At 39.1% G+C, this 18,006-nt stretch overlaps 1 protein-coding gene across 2 annotated transcripts; it reads left to right on the top strand.

Annotated features, from left to right (window-relative positions):
* The first annotated feature begins 418 nt into the window (after window positions 1-418).
* On the top strand, window positions 419-17,974 carry mcm3ap (minichromosome maintenance complex component 3 associated protein). Of its 2 annotated transcripts, none has more exons than XM_087804103.1 (29): window positions 419-502; window positions 691-2,076; window positions 2,775-3,022; window positions 3,166-3,247; window positions 3,317-3,452; window positions 3,542-3,729; window positions 3,798-3,937; window positions 4,402-4,599; window positions 5,334-5,602; window positions 5,683-5,845; window positions 6,368-6,525; window positions 6,596-6,822; window positions 8,468-8,754; window positions 8,823-8,923; window positions 8,998-9,129; window positions 9,619-9,732; window positions 9,828-9,980; window positions 10,649-10,843; window positions 10,930-10,998; window positions 11,109-11,243; window positions 11,948-12,101; window positions 12,179-12,419; window positions 13,282-13,379; window positions 13,454-13,844; window positions 15,331-15,603; window positions 15,675-15,804; window positions 16,390-16,575; window positions 16,655-16,805; window positions 17,564-17,974. In XM_087804103.1, the coding sequence occupies exons 2-29, from the start codon at window positions 711-713 to the stop codon at window positions 17,729-17,731; spliced, it is 6,153 nt and encodes a 2,050-aa protein (XP_087660229.1). In that variant the 5' UTR covers window positions 419-502; window positions 691-710; the 3' UTR covers window positions 17,732-17,974. The 2 variants fall into 2 exon arrangements, with proteins under 2 accessions (XP_087660229.1, XP_087660227.1); XM_087804101.1 differs by having other exon boundaries at window positions 2,769-3,022.
* Window positions 17,975-18,006: the final 32 nt, after the last annotated feature.

The following is an 18,006-nucleotide window of genomic DNA, read 5'->3' as shown; positions in this document are numbered from 1 at the left end:
TAAGTAGCCACAACATTTTCAATATGAAGATATAGATATATGTATTTTTCTTAAACACAAACCCATTTTCCCCAGTCATTTATTTAAATCAAGATTTTTTTTATTGACCTCAATATATTCTCCAAACAAATTAAATGGACAAGATGAAAAACACTCAATAGTGAAAATAGAAATACAACAAAACCGTCAAATAGTTTATATGTATAAAGAAAAATAAATAGATTAAATAAAAACTTTTCTTTTTTTTTTTACCCATTAGAAACATAAAGAGATACATTGGTCTAATTAAGGCAAATACATTTGTTGTTTTGTGAACTAAAATAAAATAAAATCGAACGTGTTTTACGTCTTATTTTAAATCCTGAAATACCATGTATGGAGGAACTGACTTAATCATCCTGTTTCTGGGGGAACGACATGAAGGACGGACCGGAAGTCTGCATTGAGTTGTTTTTACTTGAGAAGATGAGTTTGTTGTAACGTTTTACCCGGAGTGTGAAAGGTAAGATGATAAACCAAACAAAAACAATATTTTAATATCTATTTCCTTGTTATGGTATAATGAGGGTAATTAATCGGCGTTAGCTCGCTAAAGTAGCATGTGCTAACGCTCCGCGTTTGTTTACCGTCTGTCGTATTTACGTAGAAACTGACTTTGAATATCACACATTTACGTTTGCTGAATTCTAGGGGGGGCCTGACGACTCGCCATGAATCCATCGAATCCATTTGGAAACCCTCAGCCTGGAACTTTCCAGGCGGCGAACAACACCATGAAGGCGGGAGGGTTTCCGTCATTCGGGCAGCAAACGCCCAACAATCCGCCTCAAGCCGGTGGACTGTTTTCATCCTCGGCGTTCAGTCAACCCGGGGGTTTGAAACAGAACATCATGGGTGGAAATCCCATCTTCGGACAGGGTTTGTCTTCTGCCGCCCCGAACCAGACTCCTTCTTTTGGACAGGCTTTGGGAAGGAGCGGCTCTGGATTTGGTGCCTCCACACCGTCGTTTGGACAGAACAATAAGCCGGACAACAACCAGAGCTCCGTGTTTGGACAAACGTCAGCTTTCGGGCAGACGCCTGGGTTCGGGCAGCAGCAGGCATCAGGATTTGTGAACAACAAACAACCACCCCCGTATAGTCAGTTTCCTTCGTCGACCACCTCCTCAGTGGGATTTGGAGCTTCTATGTTTGGAAAGCCTGTAACCACGAATGCCTCCACCACCTCTTTTGGGACGACACAAGATCAAAATAAAGGCTTCGGTTCAGAATTCAGTTTCAAACCTGCCAATGAAGCGGTCTTCAAGCCTATCTTCAGCGCCACCACCAACCCTTCCAACCCTCCTTCCTTTGCCAGCTCCACCTTTGGCAGCGTGCCTCAACAGACCAGCACCATCACCATGATTTCGAGCAACAACAGCCTTCCGAAAGCCCAGACGGGCTTCAGCTTCTCAAAACCGGAAGCTGCACCATCACTTTCTGCAGCTGGCAACCAGTTCACAGCCGGCACGACTAGTACACTAACTAGTACTCCTCAGTTCACCTTCTCACAGCCTACTGCTCCTTCCAGTGCTCAGATCTCTGCCATGCAGCCCACGTCTCCGTCCTCTTTCAGTTTCACTGCTAAACCCTTATTTGGGGGTGCAACCGTTGGCCCCTCTGCATTTGGTGAAGTCAAAGCGGAGACGAATGTACCCAAAAGAGGAGGCGATGTTTTGGCGAAAGCCGAAGCGAACATATTCGGCCAGCTCCCCAAAGGTACCAAGCGTAAGGATGAACCAGCATCTACCAGTCCTGTCAGAGACCCGGCAAAACATAGTGAAAAAGACGCTGAATTACCTAGGCAACCCCCAAAGAGACCCCTGATGAGGTCCCGTGGGCCCACGGCGGGTTTGTTTGGTAAAGCTCTGAGTGGAATAAAAAAAGATGTTGCCCCTAAAAGCAGACCAGAGCGGAATATCCCGCCTTTGTTTGGAGAGACCGAGAGGCACCACGGTAAAAGTGAACACCCGGCTTCAGCTTCATCTGCCTTGACGGCACTGACCCGAGATCAGCTGGACAAACCGGCAGGTTCAGGTGAGACATGAAATATTTATTCAAGTTTTCTTTTAAAGAGTTTTTTTTAATCTCATAATTGTCTCATCATTTTTAAACTTGAGTATTCAAAATATGTATATGCAGATGTTTAGAAACTGTTAATGCTTATCCCTGTCAGGGATGTGTATTAGGTAGAATATCTGGGATAAGTTATCACAATACCATATACTGTAACACTGTAGTAACAAGGATATATTTGTAGTATTTTCAAGTACTTGATTCTGGTGTTGCAGAATTTTCAGACCACATGACTCCTGATGAATTTGGAACCGCATTTGTTTTAAAAGCAAAATATGTCCAAATATCAGCTTTAAAAGCTGCTGTATCCTCTCATCCTTAGTCATTGCTGGGTTTCGTTGTTCCTTTACCGTTTGAGTACGTAATGACTGTTGAATTACAACACAAAATGCTGTGAATATACTGTATGTATGGTAAAATCGAAATATTTATTTATATTTATTTTAACATAAACCATGAAATAACTGTGATAAAAATAAAATGTATGATTTAAAAGCAAAAATAAAATGTTTGGGGAAGAAAATGAAAATTCATACTGGGCTGTTGAATGTCATTACATTATCGTGAAAAAAAGAAATTGTGCTATGACAACCCTACTGTCAAGTTTTCTTGAAAGTTCAGTTTATAATTGTCTCACTGATACTTCAAATCAGCTGCAGGTCCTGCTAAAGCTTTACCAGCACGACCACCAGTCCAGACACCAGAAAATCGAACCCAGCGAAGACGGAGCTCCGAAGGCTCCGGTGGATCGTCCCCCACAGACTGCACGGCTCTCAACTGCAGAAACATCCCTGGTGGCCTCAACAACAAGGAGGAGCTCAGAAAGCACTTTTCCCGTTTTGGAAAAGTAACCAGGATTTACTGTAAGCCGGCAAAAAACAATGCCATCGTGCACTTTGCGGATCATGTGAGTAAACATTAAGTCTTCTTTCTTTTTAAACATGTGCATTTTTAAACATGTTTACTTTACTTGAGCACACATTTTCTTAAAATATATACAATTTATTAAACTACACACTTTTAAACTGATATTGTTTTTCCCCACTCCAGGCATCTGCAGCCAAAGCAAAGAAAAAGGGGAAAATGCTTCATCAGCACAAACTTCTGTTGCTGTTGCAAAGAAAAAAACAAGGTAATATAAATACTTAATACACGAGTGCTGCTGAAAAGTTGACTCGCGATATTTCTCATGGTTTTGTAGGTCCTGGTGACAAGATGACTGACAATCAGGGTGAAGAAAAGGATGAACCCCTGGAAGAAGGGGAGATAAAAGCTTCCTCTCCTCTGAGACGACCCCCGCTCAGACCAACACCTCTCATGAGCATAGTGACGGCAAGGTAATGAATATCTTTAAAAAAAAATAGTGAATTAATGTCACATAATTAGTCTGTTTGGCTGAACGTCCTTCTTCATATTTTGGTCTCAGCTCTCCAGTGAAGAAGTCCACCTTAGCAAAGTGTCTCCAGTTCGACTCCGAACCCCAGAGTGAGATTGCAGAGGCGCCGAGCTTCGATCAGGTCCACACATCTCTTCTGCCGCTCATCGGTCAGCCGGCCGAGAGTTCCGAGGACAAGTATCGTCTGCTGGAGCAGAGAGACAAGATTCTACGTCAAGGTCCGGGTCCCTCGACGTGTTTTTTTTAGTAACTTGCAGAAATCTGACCTTTTGTGCGCCTTTGTCAGGTCGACCCAAACGAACGGACCTGGAAACGTCGAAGGGCTTCGTGGGCACCTGTCCCGACATGTGTCCGGAGAAAGAGCGCTACATGAGGGAGACGCGGAACCAGCTCAGTGTTTTTGAAGTCATCCCCGAAACAGAGTTTGTGCGTGCTAGTTCCTTTTCACTTTTCAGCTTCACATACACACTTAATTCGATTTTTCAAGTGTCATTTATATATATTTTTAAATATTTTTCAACATATGTAAGATCATTTCAAACTAAGTCCATTGAAAATACTCTCCTGGGGTGTCAAATGAGGTTTACATGACATTAATTTGTCCTTAAAATAGAAGCTGAGTACTTGTTAGTTTAATCATTTTGAAAAGCCACTAGGAGGTCTAAGTTTTATTTAATTAGTAGATAAAAACCAATGATTGTAAAGCAGAGTGCCATCTAGTGGTCATTAAAAATGAAGACACTGTATCATGATGCATCATAAATTCATCAAGAAAAAACCTACTTTTAAGTTTCTACAAAAAAAAAACCATTATTGACCCTAGATTTGTGAAAGTTGAATCTTTGAATCCTTCATCGTTGCATAAATGACCGATTGGTCTCCGTTCGCAGGTGGATCATGCAAAAGCCATCAAAGAATACAGCCGTTCGTCTGCCGACCAGGAGGAGCCTCTGCCCTTCGATCTGCGCCCTCTCCCCATCCTCGGCAGGACCATGGACTATCTGATCACACAGATCATGGACCAGTTTCAAGAGAACCCCCGGGACTGGTACGATTTCGTCTGGAACAGGACCCGTGGCATCCGTAAGGTCAGTAGAGCTTTTTACATTTTAATGGTGATATCTTTTTGATTTAAATGGTCATCGGTTACTCGCCAAAATAAGTAATTTAAAATCTGCAGGTAGAGATCGGAAAGAAAGATACATTAATGTTAAAATGTATGGATTTTAATGTAATGTGTTTGATGATGATGTGGTAATGATCGATACAATAAATGAATTATTATTATACTGTAGGAACAAGGAACATTGTAATATTGCCAGAGTATTACAAGTGTTCACTGCTTTCATTTGTTTTGAAACCAAACATCGGCTGCTGGATTTGACTGTATCCTCTTGCCTTAATCTTTTGCCAGGATATCGAAAGATTTAGTTGTTGTTTTTTTAGCTGTGGAGGGCGTAATGGCTGCTGCCAATTAGCGGCCTGAAGTTTAATTGCAATACAAAATGATGTGAATATTTGCATTTGAATTGACTCTTTTAAAAATATAATCATTTTATTTTTCATACACTTCATTGAAATATAAACCATAATAAAATGTGTTAAAATCAAATGTCATCTAAAAATATATATAATAATTAAAAAAATAAATACACTGCTGTTGAAAAAAAATAGAGTATCTTTAAAATAAAGGTAGTGATGTAGCTCTGCATTGATTTTTTTTTTTTTTTTTTTTTTTTTCCATTTTGAATTAATTTAATTATTTTTTTCTAACTTATCATTTTACAAATGTAAATCCACCTTATTCTCCCTTCGCCCACAGGACATCACTCAGCAGAGCCTCTGCTGCCCCCTGACGGTCTCTCTGATACAGAAGTGCACACGCTTCCACGTGCACTGTGCCCACCACCTCTGTCAGGAGTCCCTGTCCACCTTTGACCCCAAAATCAACAACGAGAACCTGACCAAGTGTCTGCAGAGCTTGAAGGAAATGTACGAAGACCTGAACACCCGCAACATCTACTGCCCCCAGGAGGCCGAGTTCCGCCAGTACAGCATTTTAATCAAGCTCAACGATGGCGACTTCCTCGGGTGATTATTAGAAACCAATCACATTTGCTCACGGTGATGCTCGTATGTTTGATTGACGTCTCCCTTCCGTGTGTGAGCAGTGACGTGCAGCAGTACCGCACGGAGGTGCGCAACTCTCCCGAAGTGCAGTTAGCAGTGAGCGCCTTCGCCGCGCTCAACAGCAACAACTACGTGCGCTTCTTCAAATTGGTGAAAGGAGCGTCGTATTTGGCCAGCTGCCTCCTGCACAGATACTTCAATCAGGTGAGAGTTTGTTAGTTAGTTGGTCAGTTAGTTCCCCAGTGTGTTTATGAAAGTGTATCCGAATATTGAATAGTTGAATTTAACAATTAAATTAAGTAAATTCTTAGTGAACAGTTGAATTACATTTTATTTAATAATTTAAATCAATCATTTGTATATTATATGATAAAATACTAAATTTTCTTATATGTTATAAAGTATAATAGTGCCACCAGACAATACCATTGCTTTGGAATCCACTATAATAAATTTACGTGCCTGTGCTTCCACGTCTTCACGTGATTCTCGGCGAGTGTCGTTATATGCTGAAATACGAATATAAAATTAATTAATTTTTGAAAAAATAGAATGTTTTATTCAATTATCCCTACAAAGAACATAGTCAGCCTTTCCATATAGAAATTATTGAAGTCAATTAAAAATAAAAATAAATTCCCAACATCGTCAGCAACTATTCAATATTCCGCTGACACTGATATGGTTAAGTGTGATCATCTACTAATTTAATTTCAATACATGCAGGTCAGAGCTACAGCCTTGAAGATCATGGCCATCTCATACACGGTGGGCCCTCGGTCCACCCTGTTTCCGGTGGAGGACATCGTCCGCATGCTGATGTTCAACAGCGATTCCGAAGCGACGGACTTCATCCAGCAGTACGGCCTCGTCGTCAACGATGGGTGAGTACCAAAGATGTCCAATTTGATAATCGTAAATAAAACCTTTTACACTTTTTTTAATTTGCCACAGAATGGTGGAACTTAATCGAGTCAACTACCAGGAGCCTGACCTGCCCCTGAGTACTAAGAAGTCCCAGAACACCCTGGCCAAGAAGCCCGTGTTAATCGGAGAGGTGGTGAATGGAAGAGCCATACCAAGTCCTCCACAACACGTACCCGTCTGCAGCTTCGACAGCCGGAACAAGTACAGAGGAGAGGCAACGAGCGCGGCTCCCGTCACTGCGGACTTGTTTAAAGGTATGTGTGAGTTGTTGATTCGGTATATGAACCTACATTTGTAGACTTCGCTCTTACATGTTTTCCAGCCTTAAAATACACACCAATGATCTTCTAAATGGTGTATATGTTGTCGTACCTCCTTTTTCTATAAGGGCAAAGGCGCCATATTCAGTCTGAACAAGTCATATTTGGGGCCAATAGAAAGATGAGACATGTTGTTGGTACGAAGGAAAATTCGTCTTTATTTTTCAACCCAAAAAAAGTTGCTTCAATCGAAGAAAAAAAAGGTTCACTTCGATTAAAAAATGACTTCAAACGTTTTCATACAAAAACGATTTGACTTCCACACGTTTTTTTATATAAATAAAAAAGAAAACTTCAAAACTTTTTTCATTTGAATCAATAACAAAACAAATACAAACCTTTTTGACTTCTACAACTTTTAAAAATATATATATTTGATTGATTTTATTTTTTATTATTAAGACCCAAATGTGCGGCACATAAAAAAGTTTCCTACTAAAGCGTGTGTAACATTTCTTTTGTCTTAAATATAATATTTACCTTCATGTTTTTTTTAATTGAACCTTGTTTATTATTATTATTATTTTTATTTTTTTAAGATAATACATTCACTGTGATGCATTAGCAGCTGATAATTAAGAATTACCATCTATATGATGTTTAAGATAAAATGACGAACATGGATTGTCCATGTCAACAATTCCACTGACACGCCCAATGAGAAGAAAAGTGACATTGAATGAAAGGATTATGATGAAAGTGAAAGCGACAATATGACTATAAACTAAGTCAGACAGTATCGCATTCAGACTCGTCCTTTATGTTACAGAAAGTCAAATGAATAACCAAAACACTTTAGGTCATTGTAACAGCTACGTCAACATTTGATCAGTACATCCCATGCAAGAGCAGACAGACAGACGTGGATAAATAAACGGGAACTATTTCTGCAGCCGAGGAAAAGATCAGATGAGGAAAGATGGGTAGGAGAAAAGAAACGGGTATTTCTGTTCTGTGTCTTGAAGTGCATCCACTTGGAGAGCGGTTAAGAAGGCTAGTTTTATGTGCAACTGTGAACTATTTCCCAGGTAATTTCCCAGTCTCTGTCTTCTCATGGATCTTGGCCTTGAGAGCGGATACTGAATGTCTGCATAATAACCCGTGGGAGGAGAGCAGTGGGGGGGGCAGACCATCACATTTAACTTCACATTCCAGCCTTCCCAAGGCCAGCGTCCAGGGTCGGATTCTGATGACATTTTTATTTTGCGACGATTTGGTAGATGTAATGTTTGCTGGGCGACCATTAAAAGATGTTAACCCCCTTGTGATTGAGTTTTGAGCAGCGGGGCTCCCTAACTGTATTTTTCAACACTTTCTAGACAAATTACCAGAAGGTTTTGGAGCACATTCTGCCCACTGAATGCAAAGTTTTGATCTTAAACTCCTCTTTCCATCTTGAATTTAAGGTGTTTCTGAAATAAACAAAGAAATTTAAATGTGTAAATATATATTTATGATTTATTTGTGTGTCAAACATGGCGTGACATTATGCAGACATGCAGAGGATCTGATAGAATCATGCATAATAATTATGTAATAAGAAATTTGACAACATTATTCTTTTTCTAATCACTCACAGCTCCAGCTGAAACCGTTGCGGTCGAGGCGCCACGCATCTTCGACCCGTCGCCTCAAACCCTCCTGGTCAGACCCGCGGTGGTTCCAGCCTTCACTCTCCCTGCAGCAGCTGCGAAGGAGGCAGGAGAGACCATGGCAGCGTTCGGGAGCTTGACCTACAAAACGGACACCCAGCAGCAGCAGCAGCAGCAGCAGCAGCAGCAGCAGCTCTTCCAGCCCATCGCTGAACCTCCGCCCGCTAAACCACCATCACCGCCTCCCAAACCACAGCCCGTCTACACCAATGAGGTGAGAGGTTTTTTTATTTTGCTATTGGAGCTGACACATTCAAGCTTGACCTCAATGGTTTCCTTCAGGATATAACGGCCGTGCTGGACGTTGTAATCGATGAGCTGATCAGTGCGGGAGTCGACGAGATCGCCACGTCTGCCATCACCTACGTGAAAGCTGCTCTCGAGTATGTTCAAAATCATTTAAAATGATATTTAAGGGTATCTGAAAAGCCGCTGACTGATAGTGTTGCTTTCGTAGTGAGAGCTCTGTGCAGGTGGACGCGCTGGTGGCCGAAGTCACCGGTCAGATTCTTCGAGAAGTTTCCTCCGCCGAAATCAGTTTGGAGCGAGATCGGATCGCTGAAGAGAAACGGAGGCAGGAGGTGGCAAGGTCAGACCTCGTCTTTGCATGCATGGCTTTTGTTGCATGTTCGGCATTCCATCTATGGGAGTGAAAAATACTGTCTAATATTATCAGTTTTTCTTCCACACACAGTCATCAAAATATGAGATTGCTCAATATGTTCAGAATTGTATATATTTGTAACTACAATATATATTTGAACATTCCAATACATAAAAATAAACCAATTTAATGAATTAAAAATGAACCAGACTTATACCGAAAAAACAAAACACAATCATGAACTACTTAACTCATGCAGTTCCAATATCTTGACTTATAAGTAATATTAATTACCGGTTAATGTTGTTTATATTAATGCCGTTTCCCCCGTCTTTCTCTGTACAATGTTATTTTAATCTCAATTCATAAGTGCATCCCTTCATTGTATGGTTTCAACTGTTGTTTCACGTTGTAGTTTTATCAGTGGACAAGGTAAAATATTTAATGATGATTCATTTCCTCGCTCGTGTCTAGGAAGCGGCAGGAGCACGAGGCCCTTCTGGACCAGTTGAGCTCATCGCTCTATACAGAGTTCGTCAACCAGGTCGTTGAAGAAACGACTCAGGAAATCGTCCAAAAAGAGATTCAGTAAGTTTTTATTTTATCACTAAAGGAAGTGAAAATATGATTCAAGCAAAGTGGTTCTGGGTTTGTTTTTGGTACTAAAGAGTTGTTTTCTTCAGGCAGGCGTTGGACGAGAAAGAGCGGCGCATAGCCGAGTGCTCGAGACAGGTGTGCGGGAGTCTGATTGAGGAGACCTTAGGCGTAGAGATCGGGATCCTGGTCGAGGAAATCCTCGAAGTGGAGCTGAACCGTATACACAAGTACATCAAAAGGTGCAGTGAAATTAAAATATTATCACAACTTTTGGGTCTTACCGGTGTGTCCAACTATGGAAGATTGATTATATTTGTTTATGGCTCCCCCTAGTGTTAGAATTGTGTAAATGTAATGTTGAAAGTTCAAACACAAACGGCAATATGTAGATAAATGCAACTGTTGCCCTTGACCCAGCAGTGAGGCAGCCAATGTTTTAATGATGGTGTGAAACTATTCAAAATGAAATGAAATAAAGTTATTTAAAAAAAATAAAAATACGACACAAGTGCTGCTTTAAAGCAGTAATATTTAACATTTGACATTATTATTAATGTTTTCCACAGTAATTATTTGTTTGACTAAGTGACCGAGTAAAAAATGACTATCAAAATGATTTTACAACATTGCAGGTACACTATTTGGACACTAGAGGGAGGCAAAAACCCTATTTAATATCTTGCAGATGGTGACTTTAACCTCTAATGATCACATTTCTTATAAAACCCTGGATATGTTGCTGACTTTTTAACTCTTTTCATATTCATATGATGGTTCATATGATAAACCTAGAGAAGAGAATTGATGAAGATGTCTCAATGCATAAGAAGTTTAATATAATGGCATCCTGGTTTAAAATAATTCTTTGAATTGTTCAGTAAAAGAGCATCAAACATTTGGTCAACAGGTGGCGCGACGTTGTCACAGTCCGTCGGCAGCTCAAGAGACAGATGAGGAGTTTTCCAGCTGCTCCGTGCTACGTCAATTCTCACTCCAAGTTGCAGGCTCTGGCACCCAGCGCCCCCCCACAGCCCCAGGCCGACCTGGCTCGAGGTGTGGTGAACCTGGGCAACGCCGGAACGTTGGCCATCTCAAGCACCAGGTACTGTCCACTTACTCCAGATAAACTATTGTGGTGTTTTTTTTACGATCATCCCTTTATGTTTATATTTTATTGTTGGACTTAAGGTTGCTGAGAATCCGGCAAGAGGTGATCCATCGAATGAGAGTCCACAACTTTTATCAGCAGCTGTTGGAGTAAGTTAGTCGACACCTTAAACAATTTCCTGAGAGATCAATAAAGTTTTACCTTACCTTACCTTACCTCATAGCTGGCTGTTTATAATGGTCTGTATTTTCTTTCGCAGTGAAGTGGTTTGGACTCCACTGGATCTTCCAGCACTGGTCGCTGAAAATCTCCAAAACCCGCCTGACAGAGTTTACTGGAAGACTCTTCTTCTGCTGCCCAGCAATTACGAGACATCAGCCTGTCCAGAGGATCGGTGAGCTCCAGCACACTCTTCTGCTCACGACTGTTATTGAAGTGTTGAAGTCTTTCTCCATGATTTGCTCATGGGTCGAGGTGTGCAGCTGGACGACGTCAGTTAAATCTGTTATTCATTTCCTTACAAAATTGAAAAGAGAGGGTCATGACAACCTTTTTTTAATTTCACTGATTTGAGTCTCAAACAACTGCTGAGATCGAAAATAGGATTTTTGGGCCACATTTCTTTCTTGTTTTTAGTTGAAAGGAAGTAACAACTTTTTTTTTATTAGTATATTTTTAAATGATTATTATTGTCATTTGTATTTTTCATGTATAAATATATATAATATGGTTCAAATATATACATTTAAAAACTTTTTTTTTTCCAAGGACTCGTGTTCTACAAATTCTTATGCGACTAATATATTTTGATTTCCATGTGTGAAGAAATGAAATAAAAAAAACAACAACAACTGCATTAGATAGTGGGTTTCAATAAAGACGGAAAAACATGTTATTGATCAGTCAGACAAATTTATTTTAATCACGAAAATATTTTTATTTAATACCCAAAATAAAATACGAAAGGAAAATCACAGTAGAAAGAAGGATTTAAAAGGATGACAATGAAGCAGATGTGTAATTAAAAAGGAAAACAACTAATATGATTTATTTTAATCTTAATACTAAGAAAATAAATTCAATGTCTGTATCTTTCAGGATTCTGTCCAACTGGCTGGAGGTCAAACTTGGTGGCGATCCAGAGTCGCGGCAGGAGCTGGAGGAGGTGGACGGCAAACTGCAAACCCTCTGCGTCTCCATTGCTTCCAAAGAACGAGATCAAAGGATTCACCAAGTACATGTCGGCGTCAAGGTTAGGACTTTTTTTTTTTACCTTCTCAACACCTGCAAATAAAAATATATTTAATAAGAGAAAACGCTCATTGGCAGGCGTCCAGAGGACCACTGACCGAAGACAATTTATCCGAAGTGGAGAGTCGCTGTGAGCTTCAGGGATCTTCTGCGCTCGTACTGCTGCTCCCTGCTCTGCCCGTCATGGAGCAGGACGTCCCGCTGCTGTCGGCACTGCTGCAGCTCAAACAACTGCAGCAGGTCAACAGCTGGCACTGTCCGCTGCCTCTGGTCATCCTGGTGCCTGGACAAGAAGTGGACCCGCAGAGACTTGAAGAAGGTAAACAGTTGAGGCCAGAAAATATAGAATTATATCGGCGTCATCAGAATATTGAATGATTGGATTTAACATTTAAAGTGTTATAATATTTCTTATTGTAATGTCTTTGTTGTTTTTAATATTTGAACCTTGAATTATTATAATTTCGTATACTTGGTATTAATACATTTTTTTCCAATTGAAGATTTTTTAAATTTAAAGTAAAATTCGACTTTTTTTTTATTCCAATTTCAATAATTAAATAATTATATCTCTAAATTCAATATACAAATAGACAATAAATAAATGTATATTTAAATATTTAGATAATAAAAATGTATTTTGAATTATTGTAATTAAAATATCAACTCAATTAAACAATTTCTGATAAAAAATTAAAATAAACAAACAAACAAAAATGTAACCTTTCAATATATAAATGATTGAATAGATGTATTCCATGAACACAAATTCAACCTTTCAATATAAGAATCATTGATTGAATTCAGTTCTTTTCAAAATAATGAAACGCTTCAAAACGACAACATTTAAATTGGAAAAAAAAAACCAACTTCAATTAAATTCTACATTTAAAATTTCTCATATTTTCCATCCTTGGAATATCAAACTCCTTGTTTAAAAGACGATAAATGATTAATAGTCAATCAATTCAACCTTTCTATATATAGAAATGATTAAATTCAATACAGAAAAATAAACTATTAATTACCTAAATAAAACAAAGTTTCAATTAATGTTTGAAATGTTAAATTCAACCAATATTCTGCCGGCACTGATACTATTTCTTCAATGGGAAACTCTTGGGAATTTGGTTCACGATGACATCATAGTTACTGTATAAAAGTTAAACTTCTCTCTGTAGATCTGATGCTGCAGACGCTGAAGGAAGAAGGAGTGATATCAGAGTTCATGTTCCAGTCCATACCAGAGTCCACCAATGACCTGCAGGGGTCGACACAGGTGATCCGTCTCAACTAGTTGTCATTAATGTTGTAAAAAACTTGTTTTAATGTGATTCTGATTTGTGTTGTCAGCTGACTAACGCTGTACGTTGGCTGTCGACCCGGGCGCCGCCACACGTCCCCCTCGCCTGCCAGACCCTGGTGCAGCTGGTGGAGGCCGGCCTGAGTCGAGAGCTGAGTCCCCGAGTCTACAGCCACAGTCGGGAGCGAGCGTCCGCCGCTCTCCCTCATCAGCAGCCGGCGCCGATCGTCCGACTGTACAACTCCGTCCTGGCCCACATGGCCGACGGGGTCTCCTCCGCCGAGCTGGCTCGACTGTCGTGGCCGCCCAGCGAGTTCTGCCTGCCCAGCAACAAGGAGTTCATCCCTCACCCGGGCTGGAACGACCCTGGACACCTTGCGTGGCTCCGAGAGTGGATCCTGAGTTTGCAGCTGCCCGAGTGGGAGCACAAGTTCACTTCGGGTCAGTGACGTGATTGTTAACAAACCTGAAACTGTTTCACAGCCTGATTTTATCTTATCAGGAAAAAAAGTCTTCCTTAAAAGTCAATTTAGGAAGTAAAGATGATCAATAAATCTGTGACCCACAGTATGGTCTTCTCCCATTTAAAGTACATTGTAGTTAATATTGAAATTGCATCTATTATGATGTCAGTGTTAAAGTAAAGACAAGAAACCAATGATCCTTAACAATTAAACAGAGATTTTAACCAAACGGTCATCATTTTCAGCTTTCCCTTTGTTAGAAGAGGACGAACACCGAGATATTTATGATTAATCAATTTCCAAACTAATCTCAATCAAACTTCACAAATACTTTTTCTTTAGACTTGAAGGTTTTGCCCTCTTTTTAGATTGTTTATAATATTCAAGATTCAGGAGCAGCTTTATTCGCCATTACATATTGTTATTTACATACATGACATTTTTTGTGGTTTTGAATCCGGGAATTGGTTTCAACAAAAATGAGAAGAGGTAAAGATAAAGAAAAACAATATACACAAAAATAGTGCGTAAGGAAATAAAAATATTGATATATATTTATTATAAAAATGAGTCACTAGAGTATTAATGTTTCGCCAAGAGGAATCATTTAAATTCCCATTCTGTAATCAAATACTTTTAGTTTGTAAATGTTTTGATCAAACCTTTATTTTACTTTCCTTCTTAATTTACTTTCTAATAAAATTGACTTTTATGAGGAATAAATATATTTTTCTGCTAAAAGAGAGAAAAACAGTTAACATGTGAACATCTCAATGGTGATAAAAAGGGGCGCAGATATCTGTCATTTATTGTTAAATCGTTTTCTAATGTGTTGATGTAAGTAATCTAGGTAAGAGTATACACTTTAAGAATAACTTTTAAAAATGTAATGAAAAAGTTTTCATGATTGTGAGTTTCTTTTGCTTCTTTATTAAAAAAATAATTTTCTTCTTCTCCTTTTAACTTTATTAACCTTCTGGCTATGAAGTTCTTTCAGTTGTGGAGGTCATTGACCTTGACCCAGAGACGACACAAGGGATACCACAAACACATTTGTATTCGGTCCTTCAGGTCACCTTGAGCAAGAGACAACACAAGGGATACCACAAACACATTAGTATTCGGTCCTTCAGGTCACCTTGAGCAAGAGACAACACAAGAGATACCTAAGAGACATTTGTTTTCGGGCCTTTGGGTCATATTGACCCAGAGACAACACAAGGGATACCACAAAACCATTTTGTATTTGGTCCTTCAGTTCACCTTGACCAAGAGACAACACAAGAGATACCTCGGCGACATTTGTTTTCGGGCCTTTGGGTCATATTGACCCAGAGCCAACACAAGGGATAACCGTCTGTTTTTTTTAATTTTTTTTTATTCAACATTTATCAAAGAGTAAAGTTGCAACTGAACCAAATAATGATCTTAAACCTGTTTCACCTTCTGTTTCTCTCCCATAGAATCGTGGAGCGAGGTCTGCTCCAGCATCTCCGACTACGTCCTGAAAATCCCGGTGTCGGCCAAAAGCCAGCCGCTCCTCATCAGCCGGCTGGAAAACCTGCTGGAGAGAGTCAGGGCGAAGGCGGCTAAGAGCTTGCAGCTGGATCACTGGATGGATGAGGAGCAGAGTGTGTGCGACGCCTTCAACCTGGTGCCCTGGGAGCAGGTGGTGGAGGTCTGCATCGACCACAAGCTCAAAGAGTGGCAGATCCTGGAGCTGCCGGAGTGCGACGGTGAGACGCCGCCCCTGAGAAGTAACCCAAAGAAAATGATGAGTAAAATATTTTTTTCTCTTCTCCTAAAGGTGTCATAACAGAAGAGGGAGAGGTCTTGGTTTACTTTCAGTCGGACTCTCTAGAGGACTTCAGTCCCCCTGAGGAGTGGACCAGAGCAGTGAGGCAAACTCACAAGGACAGGCAGACGGCAGAGAGACGGTGAGAATCAACTGTTGACGGATTTCAAAATAAATACTGAGCATCACGGTACAAGAACTCATTCTAGTCTGCTGTTTATTTGATTGTGTTATTCATGTTATTAATATGATACTTTTTTACTATTTAAATGCCACTTTATTGTAGTTTTTTTCTTTTTAATTGGCAACTTTATTGCAATTTTGTTGTTTTTTAATTAATTATTCATTAATTATTTAAATGCCACTCTACTCTAATGTTTTTTATTTTTTATTTTATTTGACTATTTATATGACTATTTATTGTAGTTCTTTTCATTATTTGTCACTTTGTTGTAATGTTTTTATTTCACTTCAATTTATTTAATTTGACTATTTTTTGTAGTCTTTTTTTTCCATTTAAAAAATATATATATATTTTTGGGTATTTATAAGCCATTTTATTGCAATATTTTAAAAATATAAATCAATTTTAATGTATTTAATTGTATTTATTATTTTTCTTTAATTTATTTTATTAATCTCATTCATATTATTGTATTTAATTTTGTAATGTTCCCACAAAAAAAGGGTTTTTCATAAATGCTCCATTCGTCTCGTCTCTTCTCAGACTCCGGCCAGAATCCTCAACTCCTCACAGTCAACAGCGCCTCAGGCAGAAGCTGTTCCTCAACGCCCTGGAGTCCAGAGACGCCACAACACCTCAGCTGGACATTTCTCACACCCCCACGCCGGACGAGAGGCTGGCCCACAAGGTTCTCCGGGAGATCGAGGAAGAGAAGGCGGAGAGTAAACGGTACAGATGTTTAAAAAATCATCCCCATGATCCGCTCGCGTGCGTTTCTAGGTTTTAAGTTTCTTCTCTTCTTCTTCAGGACGATGGATCAGCTGCAGCGTTGGCTGGACGGAGAACCTGTGGTGAACTACTCCACCTCTCTTTTCCTTCCCTCCTCCACCCTGATGAGCGCCTCCCCGCTATTGCGGCCTTCACCGGAGACCAGGTCCAAAGGTGCCTCATTTACAGAGGTACTTTAGTCTTCACACACATTCAGTCCGTCTGAAATACTTTGAATGTCTATTTATTTTGTCCTTGGAAACTTACACATGCGTGAAAACCCAACTGTTCTGACTCACTTTAAATGTTGAAGTCTTAGTGAAATACTCCAGATACTACAAATAATCCTAAAATGTGTTGACTTGACTCTCATCTCTGCACTGCAGGAAGTAGCGCATACATCACACCTTTCTGTCCAGTGTGCTCAGACTATTTAACTAAAATATATAATGTTTTAATTGGTGTTTTTAACAATAAACGGTACGAGGGCAGACGCTTTTGAAGTACACTGTTTATTGTTTTTGTACATACTGTGTTTATTATTGTTTTACTTATTATTATGGTTTATTATGTTATTATTGTAATTATTATTTTAGTTTTATTTATTTTATTAATTTATTTGTTATTAGTTATGTTCACTCCTTATGTTCTTTATCTTAAGACTTAAATTGTATAATCTTGTTCTTTCTCTTTATTTCTCTTTGTTCTTATTTTATTTTGATTTATTTTTTATGAAAAATTGCTGTATTTGCTGTGGCTATTGGAAAAAAACATTTTCCCAAAGGAGACCTCCTGAGGGATCAATAAAGTTTTACCTTACCTTACCTTAATATAATGTTTATTTGGTAACTCCTGTGACAACTTAAATTTCATATTCAACATAAAGAAACATATTTCAAACCACCAGGCAATTTTAACGTTTACATTTTATTTTTTTATTTTTTTAAAGGCATCGGTACGCGATGAGCTACAAGAGAAAGACTCCTGGTTCAAAGCTTCTCCCGTTTCCATGACGCAGAAACTGAAGGAGCTCGAGCAAAAGATCCTGTCGAGTCAAAAGGACGAACTCGCCTGCAGACTGAAGCTCAGTGGAATGATGAGCATCGTCGACGACTGAAAATATGTCGACAGAAAAACCTCCGCTTGAATGAGTTTTTAATATTTAGATGTGTTATTTTCAGCATCATGTTGACTAATGTCTGTGTTTTCAAACGTAACATTACACAGATAACAATTAAAGTAATACATTTTGTATAGTTTTACTCTGTTAGAATTGCTGTTTGAATTATTTTGTGATTATAAAATGATACTTTTTACTCGTTTTGTGTGTTTTACAATAAAAAGGAGATTATAACTTGCACTTTTAATGAATTTAATTTTTTTTCACGGCTA

The sequence above is a fragment of the Callionymus lyra genome, chromosome 12 (genome assembly GCF_982586985.1).
Source record: "Callionymus lyra chromosome 12, fCalLyr1.hap1.1, whole genome shotgun sequence".
In the NCBI taxonomy this organism is placed as follows: domain Eukaryota; kingdom Metazoa; phylum Chordata; class Actinopteri; order Syngnathiformes; family Callionymidae; genus Callionymus; species Callionymus lyra.
This window is presented reverse-complemented; position numbering and strand designations above follow the sequence as displayed.

What these genes read in the sequence shown, in the direction of transcription:
- mcm3ap (XM_087804101.1), top strand. Translation starts at nt 711, where the DNA reads ATGAATCCATCGAATCCATTTGGAAACCCTCAGCCTGGAACTTTCCAG. An exon ending in TCGTGCACTTTGCGGATCAT is followed by an intron (nt 3,023 to 3,165) that starts GTGAGTAAACAT and finishes TCCCCACTCCAG; the next exon opens with GCATCTGCAGCCAAAGCAAA. An exon ending in AGGCAGACGGCAGAGAGACG is followed by an intron (nt 15,805 to 16,389) that starts GTGAGAATCAAC and finishes GTCTCTTCTCAG; the next exon opens with ACTCCGGCCAGAATCCTCAA.